This window comes from Anomaloglossus baeobatrachus, chromosome 8, assembly GCF_048569485.1.
Source record: "Anomaloglossus baeobatrachus isolate aAnoBae1 chromosome 8, aAnoBae1.hap1, whole genome shotgun sequence".
Lineage (NCBI taxonomy): Eukaryota > Metazoa > Chordata > Amphibia > Anura > Aromobatidae > Anomaloglossus > Anomaloglossus baeobatrachus.
The window spans coordinates 34,789,646-34,809,292 of record NC_134360.1 but is presented as its reverse complement, the minus strand read 5'-3'; the positions used below and the strand labels follow the sequence as shown (position 1 = coordinate 34,809,292).

Genomic DNA, 19,647 nt, shown 5'->3' with positions numbered 1-19,647 from the left:
TCTTGCAGGAACAAGATTCCTTTGGACAGCTTGCCACGCCTTTTGGCCTTCAGAGCTGCCCTCAATTGGTCCAAAAGTTCAATATAATACCTTGCATTGATGGTGGAACCCTTTTGAAGATAGTCCACTAGCACCACACCCTCCGTATCCCAGAACTCAGACGCCATCACCTTAGTGGCAACATACCCATATGATCCCCTCCTATAGAACCTTGTATATATAACACTTCACCATTTTCCTCGTTTTCCATTAAATACATTTCTAGCAGTAGAATAAGCTGTCAGCTCGCCACGCGAAAAACAATCCCTGATACTCTGGGGGGGTTTCCATTAGATGTTAACAATCTCCCGACATAATCTTTTATCTTTACCTGTTCTGCCTACTTGCAGGATCTGGGATTATGTGATGGAGATATAATATTTTATTCTGATGCTCGCTGGCCGACCTGACTCATCCCTGACTCATATCCCACATCTGTCTTACCTTTGTAGTCTTTCTCCGTCATCTCCTGGAGATATTTCATACATAACGCTCTAATGGGTTGATATATATATATTTTTTAAAGAGACCTTCAAGCCAATCGCCCAACAGCCCCCCCCCCCCGTCTGCAGAACGGGTCACCGCAGAACGGGTCACATAATCCATGCCGAAGTCAACCCGAAGATGCAACTATGGCTAGGACTACATGACGACGTGTTGAGTTGCAGCATCTGAGACTGAAATTCCACTTGGTCTGTAATTATTGCAACGATCATGGTCAAATTGGGTTGCAATGGGATCCCGTTAACAATCATTAGATGCAACATGAGAATCCATATGACATGCAACTTATATCGCCCTATATCCCTAGCCTTTGGCTTCCACATGTCTCCAATTCTAGTCTACTATGTAGGATTTAATAGAGGGCAGTACCCCTATCAGGTAGCAAAGAGCCATCATTGATGAACACATCATTTATTGAAAAAGGGACCTTGTAAGTGTAATGCTTCTTTTAGCCTCTAGAGGCATCACATTAAAAAACAAAATTATTCCCAAAATAAACATCCATACAGGGGTGGAACGATCTCAGTCGTAGGGATCACGACTGCCACCAGGCCTGGGGGTGCAGGGGGCTCGCTGGCCCCAACACCTGTTTCAGCTGGATCTGTGGCTTCGGACACACATCCAGCTGAAATGCATTGCTGTGCAGAGACCAGTCAGGTCCCTGCACTGCGATACGCGCTGTTGGCCAAATAGAAGTTGGCAGCTTTTAGCGGCATCCCCGTGACTGAGGCGGAACATGACAATGACGTCTTGCATTGCCATAGCACAGACGCCGATAAAAGCTGTGGGCCGGCTATATCGCGTGACGTAGTAGCCGGGGAGGGGGAGCACAGTATATACCAGGAGGGGCCCAGGAGAGAGACAAAATATACCAGGATGGGGACAGTATACACCAGGAGGGGCAAAGGTGAGTAACATATATACCAGGAAGGGGACAGTATATACCAGGAGGGGCAAAGGTGAGGAACATATATACCAGTAAGGGGACAGTATATACCAGGAGGGGAACAGTACATACCAGAATGGGGGACATATATACTAGGATAAGGGACATATTTAGTAGGATGTGGGAAATATCAGAATGTGGGGCATATATACACCAGAATGGGGAACATATATACCAGGATGGGGGACATATATACTAGGATAGGGGACATATTTAGTAGGATGTGGGACATACCAGGATGTGGGGCATATATACCAGAATGGGGAACATATATACCAGGATGGGGGATATACCAGAATGTCGGGCATATATACCAGGATGGGGAACATATATACCAGGATGGAGGACAAATTTACCAGGACGTAGCCCTGGATGAGAGACAAATTTATCAGGAAGGAGGCCAAGATGGGGTACATTAGAACAGGATGGGGGGCATTACTACATAATGGGGATGAGAGCAACTCATATGTCTTCATAGCATTTAGAACACCAAATGTATACATAGCTATACATACATCTGACCAACATGCGAGGATGGGGGCCTATGTCCAACTTTTGCTCTGGGGCCCATCAAACTCTAGTTATGCCATTGCATCCATAGGTTAGGGGATAACTTGCTGACCACTAGGGGGTCTAACTGCAGGGTCCCACAGCAATCCTAAAAACAGAATTCACAACCTCCGCTCCATTCATTGTTTATAGGAAAACCAAGTCAGACCCCAATAATCTGCAAGTTATTCCCTATTCTGTTCCTTGGATAAGAGATAACTTGTTATTCAAACATTTGTCCACTTAGCATGCAACTTGGAACTTAAAGGGATTGTCCAAAGTGGATCCAGTTAATTGCAAAACAGAAGTATATAAAATGGTGAGAGGTTGTGCAGAACCTAGGTCTTTTTTTAACCCATGTAACTATTAAGGACTACTCACTACATTTTAGCAATCATTGAAGGGTTGGCCCGAACATCATGGACAGGGTGCAACAAACAAGTCCCTCCTGTCTTGGCTGCACCATAATGATATCCTAAAGACAATTATTGCAAAACAGGGACCCAATTCGTACCCAATGTCCCCCTGGTACGTATGCAAAACGGAACCGGCAGCGGTGTAATGGTCTGGTTTCCCTCCACCGGTTTTCGTTAAATAAAGATATCAATGTAACAACTCATTTAACAGAGGTAGTCAGAGCGAGCCGAGAATGTAATCGCATTACTAAAAATTGTGCAACAAAGTTGCTGACACGGTGACTGCGGCTTCTGGAGAGCACAGAGGAGATCAGACGGAGTTGGCCGCTGTCCAGTTCTGTTCCCCTGCAGTCCGCACTGTACGGCTCGATTTTTGTCTTGGCTTTGTGTTTTCTACCCAGAATCAAAATGACTTTGTCAACGGGGAGTCCCCTGCCCAAAAATAAAGAGGGAAAATCCTTTGTATATATAATGCATAGGAGGTAATGCAAGAAATTAGAATAACGAGCAATGATGACGTGCACTTGAAATGGACTTTTGGTGCAGAATCTCATTAGTTGCATGCACAATAGAAGGAAATCCTCCACTGTCTGTAGATAGGAAAGGACAGAGCTGCGACCACCGGCACTGGACGTTCTGACAAGGAATGAAAAGAACAGCAGGGGGCGCCAGATCTAGTATGTAATAATGATCTCTACGCAAAGGAACATTGTTATAACATCATTCCAAATGAAAAATTACTGCTTTGGCTGATCTAATAAAAATATCAAAGTTGATCAATGACAATCACATCAAAGGGGTTTCCTACAATTGATACTTAGCTCTTGTCCATAGGATAAGTGATAAATGTCTTGTGATGGTGGAATATGGGGGGTTGTGTATCATTTTGTGTAGGTTTGGATTTTAGGCGTGCTGCTCTGTCCATTCTGTATTCCTTGTGTGTACATTGTCCTGTTTGCAGGTTAATCACCCCCTGCCGGGCTTTTGTTACTAAAGCCTGCTTTACACCTTACGATCCAGCATACGATATCGTATGCGATCGTAACCGCCCCCATCGTATGTGCGGCACGTTCAATTTGTTGAACGTGCCGCACAAAAGATTAACCCCCGTCACACGTACTTACCCGTCTATACGACCTCGCTGTGGGCGGCGAACGTCCACTTCCTGGAGTGAGAGGGACGTTCGGTGTCACAGCGACGTCAGGCGACAGCCGGCCAATAGAAGCGGAGGGGCGGAGCTGAGCGGGACGTAAACATCCCACCCACCTCCTTCCTTCCGCATTGCTGGCCGGGAGCCGCAGGACACAGGTAAGATTTGTTCATTGTTCCCGGGGTGTCACACATTGCGATGTGCGCTACCCCGGGTACGATGAGCAACCTGACGGACAATTCATGAGGAATGAACGACGTGCATGCGATGAACGGTTTACCGTTCAATCGCAATCGCACGTAGCTGTTACACACTGCAATGTACCTTACGATGCCGGATGTGCGTCACTTACGACGTGACCCCGCCGACACATCGTAAGATACTAAGATACATTGCAGCGTGTAAAGCGGGGTTAAGTCTGGGGGAGGGGGGCTGGGATCCACCTAAACTCTCTGTTTACCTGGGAGATTGTTCAGTCTGTCGGAGAACTACAAGAGACAAGGAAGAAGATTGATCCTCTGGGGGAGAAGCTGCAGCTACAGGCAGCACACCAGAGAGCCGTTGACAAACCACCATTTGCCTGGAAAAGGACTGCTGGAGGATTGTGACTCCTCATCGGGACATTTATGCCATTACTGGACTATTTTACCCTATGTGTGATGGATTATTTTTATGAACCTTATTAAAAAATATTTTTGGAATAAATGTTCTTTGGATCGCTCACTGATCTCTCTCTCTGTAGATTGTGTGATATCGGAGAAGGACCCCGTGATAGTCTGATCACAGGGGATCACAGCCCCGGGACATCTACTGATCAGGGGATGGAGCAAAAGCTCAGAGAGGGGGAACAGTGGTTGAGCTAGCTTTTGCCCCTTCATCCAGTCTATGGCATTAATGGGGACAGTGACAACCCCATAGGCACTGAATGGAGCAGCAGGGGTATTCTGGTTGAAAGTTATTACCTATTATTGGATAGGTTATAACTTTTAGATTGAGGGTTTGACCGCTGACACCTCTTACGGAATAGGCACTTTTAGGTTTAGAAGGTAGTGCCCGATTGCTGACCCATTCATTCTCTATGGGTCTATCGGTGGACTGTATTTAGGTTTTCTCCAGCAGTCTAATAAGTAATGTATGGAGGGGTAGTCAAGAACTCCATTCTAATTGGGATAAAAGTGCCCCATTCTGTTAATCACTGGTCTCAAAGGTATGACCCCACCAATCTTGAAGAGGTTGTCCCCTACTTTTACATTGATAGCCTATCCTTAGGATAGGTCATCAATGTCAGATCGGCCGGGGTCCGACACCGCGCACCCCTGCAGATAATCTGTTCTCGGTCCTGGCGGCAGAAGCAGTTCTGGAGCTGCTCCATCTTCTGATAGCGGCCGCTGCCGGGTACTGAACATCCACCTCCCATTCTAATCAATAGAACCCGGCCGCGGCCACTATCAGAAGACGGAGCAGCTCCGGAACTGAGCATTTCCGGCTGCCTGCTGCCGCTGCAGGGACCTGGAACAGCGTGTCGGACCCGGCCAATCTGACATTGATGACCTATCTTAAGGAAGGCTTTGCACACTACGACATCGCAGGTGCGATGTCGGTGGGGTCAAATCGAAAGTGACGCACATCCAGCGTCACTTTCGACATCGTAGTGTGTAAACCATAGATGATACGATAAACAAGCGCCAAAGCGTCGTTATCGTATCATCGGTGCAGGCTCCGACTTTTTCAAAATTACGCTGCCGCGACAGGTACGATGTTGTTCCTCGCTCCTGCGGCAGCACACATCGCTGTGTATGAAGCCGCAGGAGCGAGGAACATCACCTTACCTGCCGCTGGCGGCTATACGGAAGAAAGAAGGTGGGCGGGATGTTTACATCCTGCTCATCTCCGCCCCTCCGCTTTGATTGGCCGTCTGCCGTGTGACGTCGCTCTGACGTTGTACGACCCGCCCCCTTAGGAAGGAGGCGGGTCGCCGGCCAGAGCGACGTCGCAGGACAAGTGAGTGCATGTGAAGCTGCCGTAGCGATAATGTTCAGTACGCCAGGAATCACAAGATATCGCTGCTGCGACGGGGGCGGGGACTATCGCGTGCGACATCGCAGCATCGGCTTGCGATGTCGCAACGTGCAAAGCCCACCTAAGGATAGACCATCAATCTAAATGTAGTGGACATTCCCTTTAAACTTCTAACCTATTCTATAGATAACGTGCTCCAGCTGGAATACGCTCTATTAAACTCCCCCTCACTATTGTTGTGCAATGAGGAGCAATAGGGGTCTCAGGTCCCCTGCTTTAGTGGCCATGTGGATCCCAACAGTGGAAATCCCATGATTAGTCAATTATCACCTATTCTTTGTACGTATTGTGATTAACCCCTTTAACACTATGTCTACCCAGGACATTTGGAGCATCGTGATTGAACGCTCTGACCGCTATACATATACATAGCAGGGGACTTGACAATTACAGATTTACCACTTAGTCTATCAAGTGTGAAACTTCTATATACAGAGGCAAAACGTGAAGCTTATGTGTCCCAATGCAAAATCTGCAACTATCACTGGTCTTTAATAGTATTGGTCTATGGGAAAAAAGAGACCTTTTTGGCTCCCCTTTGCTCCAGGATCCAGAATCGAGTGCAACCCTGCACCCACTATACTTACACCCTAGTTCAGGGGCGGACATATTGGTGCAACCTGTGGCCCACAAGGTCAGGGGGCCATTTCTACCTCCAAGCTGTTGGAATTGTGTATTATAATGACTTATTGGGCTGCAAAAGGCCCATCTACCATTCTTGCACAGGGCCCTCTTCTATCTGTATCCGGCCAATGCACTAGTCCATAAAACTGCATTAAGTTCTACTCATCTAGTGACATTTTCAGATTTTCGATTCCCCTTTGCCATTGATCTTCTTCTTACATTCCCTTTGCATGTTGAGGACCCATTTAAGCTGTGAAATCAATAATAATCATCATGCCACAGCCCCGCCTAGCCTTATACAATGCTGACATAATGGGAATTTCTAAAATTCATTAATATTAATGATTCCAATACTGACCGCCTCCATAGACAAATAACAGTGGAAGAGGATTATATGGAGGATGGAAATGGACAGGAGGCTTCTAAAACAGTGTCTATGTGTCTTTAGCAGGGCTATGAATTTGTTCACTCACCATTGCATAATATCCAGAGATCCAGGCAACCCCGTCGACTGGGGGTTAATAACGTAATCCAGAAAAGAGAAGATAAGACCGGTACCTCTGATAAAATATCTCTTCGTCTATTTATTAGAATCCCCATTAAAGAAGTCATCACTACAGGACAAATTTGTTGATGCAATTTGATTTCCACTCTGGTAGATTAAGACTGTGGATGCGAAACGCATCAACAAGTTTGTCCTGTAGTGATGACGTTTTTGTAGTGCCCGGTCCCGGTCCTAACAGTGCATCCCCACACGCCTCCGTTCTCAGGCTGCAGCAGGGGCGCCCTCCCACTTACCTGCCCGGTCCCAGCGCGGTATCCCCACACGCCTCTGTTCTCAGGCTGCAGCAGGGGCGCCCTCCCACTTACCTGCCCGGTCCCAGCGCGGTATCCCCACACGCCTCCGTTCTCAGGCTGCAGCAGGGGCGCCCTCCCACTTACCTGCCCGGTCCCAGCGCGGCATCCCCACACGCCTCCGTTCTCAGGCTGCAGCAGGGGCGCCCTCCCACTTACCTGCCCGGTCCCAGCGCGGTATCCCCACACGCCTCCGTTCCCAGGCTGCAGCAGGGGAGCCCTCCCACTTACCTGCCCGGTCCCAGCGCGGCATCCCCACACGCCTCCGTTCTCAGGCTGCAGCAGGGGCGCCCTCCCACTTACCTGCCCGGTCCCAGCGCGGTATCCCCACACGCCTCCGTTCCCAGGCTGCAGCAGGGGAGCCCTCCCACTTACCTGCCCGGTCCCAGCGCGGTATCCCCACACGCCTCTGTTCCCAGGCTCCAGCAGGGGAGCCCTCCCACTTACCTGCCCGGTCCCAGCGCGGTATCCCCACACGCCTCTGTTCCCAGGCTCCAGCACGGGAGCCCTCCCACTTACCTGCCCGGTCCCAGCGCGGTATCCCCACACGCCTCCGTTCCCAGGCTCCAGCAGGGGCGCCCTCCCACTTACCTGCCCGGTCCCAGCGCGGTATCCCCGCACGCCTCCGTTCCCAGGCTCCAGCAGGGGCGCCCTCCCACTTACCTGCCCGGTCCCAGCGCGGTATCCCCGCACGCCTCCGTTCCCAGGCTCCAGCAGGGGCGCCCTCCCACTTACCTGCCCGGTCCCAGCGCGGTATCCCTGCATGCCTCCGTTCCCAGGCTCCAGCAGGGGCGCCCTCCCACTTACCTGCCCGGGGCCAGTGCAGTATCCCCGCACACTCCCACTCACAAAACTTTATTTTCCTCTGTCTTCAGCAACGTCTCGGTCCACGCTTCGCCGGCACCGGTATTCTTCGCATATATGTCTATATATTCTCTCATATATAGTTTAGCAGCAGTCCGTATGTCTGGCACCTGGGCACTTTCTGTCTCCTCTAGATCTCTCCTTCTATCACTACACATCACACTGGAACGAACCGGGTCATGGAGTCCATTGGGTCACTTCACCCCACCCACAGGAGATGCTAAAACTTAAGAAGGACCGCAACTGACAGGGCTCTCCATCCGTGCCCAGGCCATCCAGCCATACCCTTCTACCTGAGGGTGAACTGACCTTTCCGTGAGTGAGTAATTAAATTGAGTTTTAGCAGCCAGACAAATCGGACGCCAGACCCCCGACCGTCAGACTATACCCCTCTCCTGGGGGACATGGTTCCACAATCTGGACAGGATCCTGCATGTTACAGCCGCAGGGCTGACCCATAGGATCAGAATCGACATGGTGGGGTTGTTACTCATACATCTTCTTGGGGTCTCTCCCTCTCCCCTATAGACCCCTCTCCTCCCCCCACCACTATGTCCTCCACGCCTACCCAGGCAGCAGGACAACCACGCTGCAACACCGCCACCCGGTGGCGAAATCACACAAGGTATTACACAGATGCAGGGTTGGGCCTAATCCCTAAACCCCCTACACTCCCTTTCACTTACCTGGCGACTTCACTCACTCCTCTCCTGCCCAGGGGTCTGCCGCGGCCTCCTCCTGCTTCTAGGCCATGTGCAATGCTTCTGTGAGTGCCCATAGGGCGCGTGCCTGGCCACGTCCCCTTACTTAAAAGGCTGGTATCTCATTACCCGGAAACAATCCCTGAGGTCACCTGTTACCATAAAGGTATTTAAGACCGCCTCCCCTTACAGGAGGTGCCTGAGCACCAGTCTCGTGTTCCTAATCTGTGTCTAGTCTCAGAGCCAGATTACTACCTCCACCACCTCCGTGCTGCCATGTCCTAAAAACCAACTCCATGCTGCCACATCCGAGCACGCTAGCGCTGAACATTAAGAGATTATACCAGTCCATAAAAGCCAATCACCACTGGTTCCTGGTAGTTATGCATTTATGCCCCCCTGTTACTGCGCCAGGCAGCCCCTGTATAGGGATGCGCTACTGGTTGCTCCTTCAGGGGAGTCCTTTGTACGGTCCAGTGGGTCCACTCCCGGACGCTCGCCACCCCTCGGCGACCATAACAATTTTTAATGGGAATTTAATAAGCTTAAGTACTATTTTATCAGAGATTCCGATCTTATCCTCTCTTTTTCTGGATTCTTTGGGGTACTTCTCACACAGCGAGATCGCTGCTGAGTCACAGATTTTGTGACGTACCAGTGACCTCATTAGTGATCTCGCTGTGTGTGACACTAAGCAGCAACCTGGCCCCTGCTGTGAGATCACTGATTGTTACACACTGTTCTGGTTAATTTTTTGCTCGTTGCTCTCCCGCTGTGCAGCACACATCGCTGTGTGTGACAGCGAGAGAGCAACGATCTGAATATGCAGGGAGCCGGCTTCTGCGGACGCTGGTAACCAAGGCACACATCGGGTAACCAAGCGAAGCGCTTTGCTTGGTTACCCGATATTTACCTTAGTTACTAGTGTCCACAGCTTCTAGAAGCCGGCTCCCTGCTCCCTGCACACGTAACCAAGGTACACATCGGGTAACCAAGCAAAGCTCTTTGCTTGGTTACCCGATAATTACCTTGGTTACTAGTGTACGCCGCTCTCAGGCTGCCAGTGCCAGCTCCCTGATCCCTGCACACGTAGCCAGAGTACACATCGGGTAACTAAGCAAAGCGCTTTTCTTAGTCACCCGACGTGTACCCTGGCTACGAGTGCAGGGAGCCAGCGCTAAGCGGTGTGCGCTGGTAACCAGTGTAAATATCGGGTAACCAAGCAAAGCATTTTGCTTAGTTACCCGATATTTACCTTGGTTACCAAGCGCAGCATCGTTTACATGAGTCGCTGCTGGCTGGGGGCTGGTCACTGGTCGCTGGTGAGATCTGCCTGATTGACAGCTCACCAGCGACCATGTAGCAACGCACCAGCGATCCTGACCAGGTGATATCGTGGTCGGAATCGCTGGTACGTCGTTTAGTGAGACGGTACCCTATGTCTTTCCCTCTTGTCCATAGTATAGCTATATACCAGAGAGACACATAGGTCTGCATGGGAGCTGTATACACAAAACATTAGGCTATTTCCAATCAATACTGCTTGCAAAAGTATACACAGGATATGAGAAAGAAAATACTAGGGAACTATTTATGATTGACTATAAGCTCACTTTACTTATTTTTTGATATATTGTACATATTAAGAATTGTTAGTGTCACTATTATCACTTTTTGTTTTTTTTTTGTCCTATATCTCACTTGGTTATGTATCTCTTGTATCTATATGTAACAGTCCGACTGTGCACTTTGTATACTTTTTCTTTTCTGGAATAAACTCTTTACATGATGATATCACCTCTTCTATTGTGTGTTGTATATTTTAGGTTTTGATACAATAAAATCATTACTATATACTGTACTGTATATATTTCATATTTGTAGCTTTTATATTTATAGTCATTTAGGCAATACTGGTCAATTCCTACTACAGATTCAGCCAGAAGCAAATTAATCGATGGATTTACTTGACTAATGCAACCCTATATATATGTAACAGAAATGGCCATGAATTTACCCATTTAGGAAATCACAAAGAAATTACACCAGGAGGGGGACAATATTAGGCTGAGTTCTCATGTCCTGTAATCATTGGTCAGAATGGATCCTGCAGAGATCCATTGGGAAAATTATGTCATCCAGATCCCTTTTTTAAAAAACATAGGATTCTGTGGATAATGGATCCATTAACGGATCGCTGTTTATCTTCCATTTGAAACGGATCCTTTAAGAAAAAAAGGGATCTGTTACAAATGCAAGAAAAACAGATGTTTAAATAGCAATCCGTTAAAGGATCCGTTCTCCATAGACTCCAATGTTAAAAAAAAACGGATCTGGCAGAAATCAGTTATTTAACAACGGGCAAAAAAGTTGTGTTTGCAGAATTTTTTTCCCAATGGATCTCTGCAGGATCTGGTCTAACGGATGATTGCAGGACATGAGAACTCAAAAGAAAACCCCTTAAGCACACCCCATATTCAGCACACCCCATATTCAGCACACCCCATATTCAGCACACCCCATATTCAGCACACCCCATATTCGATGTCAATGAAGGCATAGGTAAAAACATGTCAACTCAGCCAAACTGACAACTTTTGTGCCAGATATCTGTGATACCCAGGGTTGTCAATACCCATCCCCCACTCACCAGAGCGGTTATGGTTCCAACGTATGAATTTAGGGAAAGGCATTTTCAATGGGGAACCTTTCCTTGCTTGATTACACTGCCTAGAGAATAATCTATCCCTGAATAGAAAAAAAAATACATGGAAGAAGATTGGCTACACATTTTTGGAGCCCTTAAAGACTTTTTAAAGGGAACCTGTCACCAGGTTTTTGCTCCCCCATCTGAGAGCAGCATAACGTAGGGGCAGAGATCCTGATTCCAGCGATGTGTCACTTACTGAGCTGTTTGCAGTCATTTTGATAAAATCAGTGTTTTCTCTGCTGCAGATCTGGCAGTTATACAGAGCTCATGAATATGCTGGACTACCTGCAGCACACCAGGTAGTCCTGTAATGATAATCTCCTTAAACAGTGATTTTATCAAATCTACACTAAGCAGCCCAGTAAGTGACACGTCGCTGAAATCAGGATCTCTGCCCCTACATTATACTGCTATCAGATTAGGTGCGAAAACCTGGTGACAGACTCTCTTTAAGGATCCTTATTTATATTTGAATACTGTGGAAATGCTCCTAAGTTATACAGTCGCAATCAGGGGCGGACAAATCATTGGTACAACCTATGGGGCACAAAATGTAAGGGGCCCATTTCTACCTCCAGAGCAGGTGCAATTTTGCAGTTTTATGGCTACAAAGGGCCCATATAGTGTTCTTGCACAGGGGACCTTTTCTGTATCCACCAGAAGTTACAATGTATCAATTTGATACTATTCAAAGTAACAGTCTGCACCATCCTGCAGATTCCTGGTGCCTTATATAACAAAAATGAGACAGTTGCACCTGCAGTGGTAAGATATGTGAAACAATGAATATGGGAATATAGACATAAATTACTGCTATGAAAAAACGTAAAAAATTGAAATACTTAGTGCACAAAAAAGGCCAGATTTTATGTGAGCCCAACACCCAACGGCAGGGTGACCTCATTTTTGTTTGCTGTCATTTTGATAAAATCAGTGTTTTCTCTGCTGCAGATCTAGCAGTTATACAGAGCTCATGAATATGCTGGACTACCTGCAGCATGCCAAGTAGTCCTGTAATGATAATCTCCTGCTGATTAAACAGTGATTTTATCAAATCTACACTAAGCAGCCCAGTAAGTGACACATCGCTGGAATCAGGGTCTCTGCCCCTGCATTATGCTGCTCTCACATTAGGTGCAAAAACCTGGTGACAGATTCACTTTAAGGTCCTTATTTATATTTGCATACTGTGGAAATGCTCCTAAGTTATAAAGTCGCAATCAGGGGCGGACATATCATTGGTACAACCTGAGGTGCACAAGATGTAAGGGGTCCAGTTCTACCTCCAGAACAGGTGCAATTTTGCTTTTTTTTTTCATGTTTTTTTTCCTTGCAGACTTTAAGCAATACTGCAAGGAAAAATGCATCCCAGCAAAGTCTATGAGACTCCTGAAGTGCAGTGCACACGTTGCTTCTTTTTTCCTTGCAGTTTTTGTTGCAGAAAAAAGAAGCAGCATGTCAGCTCTTTCTACTTTTTTTCTGTGTTTTTCCTATCTTAATAAATAAAAAAAAGCATGAAAAAAAAGAAAAAAAACCTGTGCTGTTATTTCCCACTATCTTTTTTCCTGCTTTCTTTAGGCTCTGTGTCCACGTAGCAGATTTTTTTTGCACAGAACAACATGTTTTGGCAGCAAAAAAGATGCTGAAAAAAAGTTCATTTTTATGCTTCTTTCCATGCTTTTTTCATGCTTCTTATCTATTGAGATAGGGAAAACGCAGGGGAAAAAAAACAGAAACAATTGACTTGCTGCTTCTATTTTCAGCAACAAAAACTGCAAGGAAAAAAGGAGCGCTTCAGGATTCTTATAGACTTTGCTGGGATGATTTTTCTCTGCTTTTATTAATTAAAATCTTCAAGGAAAAAAAGCATAAAAAAAAGTATGAAAAAAGCAATGTGGGCACAAGGCCAAAACATGCTGTTTTTGTGCAGAAAAAAAATCTGCTATATGTGCACATAGCCTTATGGCTGCAAAGGGTCCATATAGTGTTCTTGCACAGGGGCACTTTTCTGTATGCGCCAGTGGTTACAATGTATCAATTTGATTCCATCCAAAGTTTCTTACAGTCTGCACCACCCTGCAGATTTCTAGTGCCATATTATATAATAACAAAAATGAGACAGTTGCACCTGCAGTGGTAAGATATGTAAAACAATGAATATGGGAATATAGAAATGCATTCCGGCTATGAAAAAACATAAAAATTGAGATACTTAGTGCACAAAAATGGCCAGATTTTATGTGAGCCCAACAGCCAATGGCAGGGCGACCTGATTTTTGTTTGCTGTCATTTTGGTAACATCAATATTTTCTCTGTTGCAGATCTAGCAGTTATACAGAGCTCATGAATATGCTGGACTACCTGCAGTACGCCAAGTAGTCCTGTAATGATAATCTCCTGCTGATTAAACAATGATTTTTTCAAATCTACACTAAGCAGCCCAGTAAGTGACACGTCGCTGGAATCAGGATCTCTGCCCCTTCATTATGTTGGTCTCAGATTAGGTGCAAACACCTGGTGATAGATTCACTTTAAGATCCTTATTTATATTTGCATACTGTGGAAATGCTCCTAAGTTATACAGTCACAATCAGGGGCGGACAAATCATTGGTGCAACATGTGTGGCACAAGATGTAAGGGGGCCATTTCTACCTCCAAAACAGGTGCAATTTTGCATTTTTATGAGTACTTTGGCTGCAAAGGGTCCATATATCATTCTTGCACAGGGACCCTTTTTGGTCTGTATCCGCCAGCAGGTCTGGACTGGCCCACAGGCGAACCGGCGAATCCTCCGGGGGGCCCCATTGCATACTATGTCACTTACCTCCCCAATATAATTAGTAGTTGCCACAACACACTTGTTTCACTTTATACAGACAATGGAAACGTCATCATTCATTTTACAAACTACCCAGTATATTATTATACAGAAGCATAGATAAATTTGTGACTGTAATATTAGACTATTTACACCAGTGTAATAGTTGATTAGTGGGTCCCCAGAGTCAATGGGAGTCCCCAGTCTAATACTATCCGCCATTGGTTATAATAATAATAATAATATTTATTTATTTATATAGCGCTATTAATTCCATAGCACTTTACATACATTGGCATCACTGTCCCCATTGGGGCTCACAATCTATGATACAATGTATCAGTTTGATGCTATCTGAAGTTTCTTACAGTCTGCACCACCCTGCAGATTCCTGGTGCCTTATATAATGAGATATCCAAATATTATGCCAGTCCACATCATTAGGAAGATGAATACAGATGGAATAATTGTCAGACACCGGAGTGAAATTCTATGTATTTATGGCTAATGAAGATGAACAGGATCAGTGGTCTTTCCTGGCCCCTAGTGGGCACATGCCACATCACATCACCAGTCTGGCACTGCACAGTGTGAGCAGCACAGCTCAGCCAATGCCTTGGTCACAGTCAGTCTGGCCACCCAGTGTCTGGCTGGAGATATAATTACTATAGGAGACTCCTTGCTACTAAGCTCTGTGAATGCAATGCTTGCTACTATGCTCTGTGAAGGCAATGCTTGTTACTATGCTCTGTGAAGGCAATGCTTGCTACTATGCTCTGTGAATGCAATGCTTGCTACTAAGCTCTGTGAATGCAATGCTTGCTACTATGCTCTGTGAAGGCAATGCTTGCTGCTATGCTCTGTGAAGGCAATGCTTGCTACTATGCTCTGTGAAGGCAATGCTTGCTTGCTACTATGCTCTGTGAAGGCAATGCTTGCTACTATGCTCTGTGAAGGCAATGCTTGCTACTATGCTCTGTGAAGGCAATGCTTGTTACTATGCTCTGTGAAGGCAATGCTTGCTACTATGCTCTGTGAAGGCAATGCTTGCTACTATGCTCTGTGAATGCAATGCTTGCTACTATGCTCTGTGAATGCAATGCTTGCTACTATGCTCTGTGAATGCAATGCTTGCTACTAAGCTCTGTGAATGCAATGCTTGCTACTATGCTCTGTGAAGGCAATGCTTGCTACTATGCTCTGTGAAGGCAATGCTTGCTACTATGCTCTGTGAATGCAATGCTTGCTACTATGCTCTGTGAAGGCAATGCTTGCTACTATGCTCTGTGAAGGCAATGCTTGTTACTATGCTCTGTGAAGGCAATGCTTGCTACTATGCTCTGTGAAGGCAATGCTTGCTACTATGCTCTGTGAATGCAATGCTTGCTACTATGCTCTGTGAATGCAATGCTTGCTACTATGCTCTGTGAATGCAATGCTTGCTACTAAGCTCTGTGAATGCAATGCTTGCTACTATGCTCTGTGAAGGCAATGCTTGCTACTATGCTATGTGAAGGCAATGCTTGTTACTATGCTCTGTGAAGGCAATGCTTGCTACTATGCTCTGTGAAGGCAATGCTTGCTACTATGCTCTGTGAAGGCAATGCTTGCTACTATGCTCTGTGAAGGCAATGCTTGCTACTAAGCTCTGTGAATGCAATGCTTGCTACTATGCTCTGTGAAGGCAATGCTTGCTACTATGCTCTGTGAAGGCAATGCTTGCTGCTATGCTCTGTGAATGCAATGCTTGCTACTATGCTCTGTGAAGGCAATGCTTGCTACTATGCTCTGTGAATGCAATGCTTGCTACTATGCTCTGTGAATGCAATGCTTGCTACTAAGCTCTGTGAAGGCAATGCTTGCTACTAAGCTCTGTGAATGCAATGCTTGCTACTATGCTCTGTGAAGGCAATGCTTGCTACTATGCTCTGTGAAGGCAATGCTTGCTACTATGCTCTGTGAAGGCAATGCTTGCTACTATGCTCTGTGAATGCAATGCTTGCTACTATGCTCTGTGAAGGCAATGCTTGCTACTATGCTCTGTGAAGGCAATGCTTGCTACTATGCTCTGTGAAGGCAATGCTTGCTACTATGCTCTGTGAAGGCAATGCTTGCTACTATGCTCTGTGAAGGCAATGCTTGCTACTATGCTCTGTGAAGGCAATGCTTGCTACTATGCTCTGTGAAGGCAATGCTTGCTACTATGCTCTGTGAAGGCAATGCTTGCTACTATGCTCTGTGAATGCAATGCTTGCTACTATGCTCTGTGAAGGCAATGCTTGCTACTATGCTCTGTGAAGGCAATGCTTGCTACTATGCTCTGTGAAGGCAATGCTTGCTGCTATGCTCTGTGAATGCAATGCTTGCTACTATGCTCTGTGAAGGCAATGCTTGCTGCCATGCTCTGTGAATGCAATGCTTGCTACTATGCTCTGTGAAGGCAATGCTTGCTACTATGCTCTGCGAATGCAATGCTTGCTACTATGCTCTGTGAAGGCAATGCTTGCTACTATGCTCTGTGAAGGCAATGCTTGCTACTATGCTCTGTGAAGGCAATGCTTGCTACTATGCTCTGTGAAGGCAATGCTTGCTACTATGCTCTGTGAAGGCAATGCTTGCTACTATGCTCTGTGAAGGCAATGCTTGCTACTATGCTCTGTGAAGGCAATGCTTGCTACTATGCTCTGTGAAGGCAATGCTTGCTACTATGCTCTGTGAAGGCAATGCTTGCTACTATGCTCTGTGAAGGCAATGCTTGCTACTATGCTCTGTGAAGGCAATGCTTGCTGCCATGCTCTGTGAATGCAATGCTTGCTACTATGCTCTGTGAAGGCAATGCTTGCTACTATGCTCTGTGAAGGCAATGCTTGCTACTATGCTCTGTGAAGGCAATGCTTGCTGCTATGCTCTGTGAATGCAATGCTTTTGCTGCTATGCTCTGTGAAGGCAATGCTTGCTACTATGCTCTGTGAATGCAATGCTTGCTACTATGCTCTGTGAAGGCAATGCTTGCTACTATGCTCTGTGAAGGCAATGCTTGCTGCTATGCTCTGTGAATACAATGCTTGCTACTATGCTCTGTGAATGCAATGCTTGCTACTATGCTCTGTGAAGGCAATGCTTGCTACTATGCTCTGTGAAGGCAATGCTTGCTACTATGCTCTGTGAATGCAATGCTTGCTACTATGCTTTGTGAATGCAATGCTTGCTACTATGCTCTGTGAAGGCAATGCTTGCTACTATGCTCTGTGAAGGCAATGCTTGCTACTATGCTCTGTGAAGGCAATGCTTGCTACTATGCTCTGTGAAGGCAATGCTTGCTACTATGCTCTGTGAATGCAATGCTTGCTACTATGCTCTGTGAAGGCAATGCTTGCTACTATGCTCTGTGAAGGCAATGCTTGCTTGCTACTATGCTCTGTGAAGGCAATGCTTGCTGCTATGCTCTGTGAATGCAATGCTTGCTACTATGCTCTGTGAAGGCAATGCTTGCTACTATGCTCTGTGAAGGCAATGCTTGCTACTATGCTCTGTGAAGGCAATGCTTGCTACTATGCTCTGTGAAGGCAATGCTTGCTGCTATGCTCTGTGAATGCAATGCTTGCTACTATGCTCTGTGAAGGCAATGCTTGCTTGCTACTATGCTCTGTGAAGGCAATGCTTGCTGCTATGCTCTGTGAATGCAATGCTTGCTACTATGCTCTGTGAATACAATGCTTGCTACTATGCTCTGTAAAGGCAATGCTTGCTACTATGCTCTGTGAAGGCAATGCTTGCTACTATGCTCTGTGAATGCAATGCTTGCTGCTATGCTCTGTGAAGGCAATGCTTGCTGCTATGCTCTGTGAAGGCAATGCTTGCTGCTATGCTCTGTGAATGCAATGCTTGCTACTACTTGCATTCCTATTATTGTGCCAGTGATTTGATCAGAAAACAGATGAGATCAGAGCTTTGCCTGAGAAATAGTCCCCCTTTTTCTTCTGCCCAAATCTGCATTATAGCGGGAGCGCGCACAGGCTCGGGAGCGCGCAGCAGGCAGCAGAAGGAAGCACAGCAAAGATGGAGTCCCAGCAGCTGCAGGGAGGGATGAAGTCAGCCAAGTCTCTGCCGTTGCATTGACACTGCTATTTTCTCCTCCACAGATGGCCAGGGTCTGGGACATCACTCAGCATCGCTCTGCTTCTCTCAGGCTCTGCTACCCAGGGCATCTGTCATTTGGCTTCAGAGGCAAATGTTGCTCCCAGGGACTGTGCTATGTCTGATTAGCCGGGTACCTCTGCCTCCATCCTCTCCAGGAGTCTAGTGCTGGAATCCTGCATCCCAGCAAACCGCATGGTTGCATGGGCAGTCTGCACAGCCACTTGTCATAGGGTTTTTGTGTCCAGAGATCTCCTGCCAAGATGCTCCCTTCCCAAGAAGCCTCCAAGCTCTACCATGACAATTACATGAGGAACTCCAGAGCCATAGGCGTCCTATGGGCCATTTTCACCATCTGCTTTGCCATCATCAATGTGGTGGTCTTCATACAACCCTACTGGATAGGGGACAGTGTCAATACACCTAAGCCTGGCTACTTTGGGCTTTTCCACTACTGTGTAGGCAATGGAGCAGGCAACAGAGAGTTTACCTGCCGGGGATCCTTCACGGATTTCAGCACCATTCCTTCAGAAGCTTTCAAGGCAGCTGCGTTTTTTGTGCTGCTGTCCATGGTGCTGATCCTGGGCTGCATCACCTGCTTTGCCCTCTTCTTCTTCTGCAACACGGCCACTGTGTACAAGATCTGCGCCTGGATGCAGCTGTTTGCAGGTAAGGGGGGACACATCCCCTATGGATCAGGGATAGGACACATCCCCTATGGATCAGGGATAGGACATATACCCTATGGATCAGGGATAGGACATATACCCTATGGATCAGGGATAGGACATATACCCTATGGATCAGGTATAGGACACATCCCCTATAGATCAGGTATAGGACACATCCCCTATGGATCAGGTATAGGACACATCCCCTATGGATCAGGGATAGGACATATACCCTATGGATCAGGGATAGTACACATCCCCTATGGATGAGGAATAGGACATATACCCTATGGATCAGGGATAGGACATATACCCTATGGATCAGGGATAGGACACATCCCCTATGGATCAGGTATAGGACACATCCCCTATGGATCAGGTATAGGACACATCCCCTATGGATCAGTGATAGGACATATACCCTATGGATCAGTGATAGGACATATACCCTATGGATCAGGGATAGTACACATCCCCTATGGATCAGGGATAGGACATATACCCTATGGATCAGGGATAACATATACCCTATGGATCAGGGATAGGACATATACCCTATGGATCAGGGATAGGACATATACCC

At 46.7% G+C, this 19,647-nt stretch overlaps 1 protein-coding gene across 1 annotated transcript in view; it reads left to right on the top strand.

Moving 5' to 3' along the window:
• The first annotated feature begins 18,208 nt into the window (after nt 1-18,208).
• The window catches only part of LHFPL4 (LHFPL tetraspan subfamily member 4), a 128,909-nt gene continuing 127,470 nt past the window's right edge, over nt 18,209-19,647 (top strand). Inside the window, exon 1 of the mRNA XM_075321432.1 lies at nt 18,209-19,062. Within this exon, the coding sequence (XP_075177547.1) occupies nt 18,657-19,062 (406 nt within the window). The 5' untranslated portion in view covers nt 18,209-18,656. The remainder of the gene's footprint in view (nt 19,063-19,647) is intronic.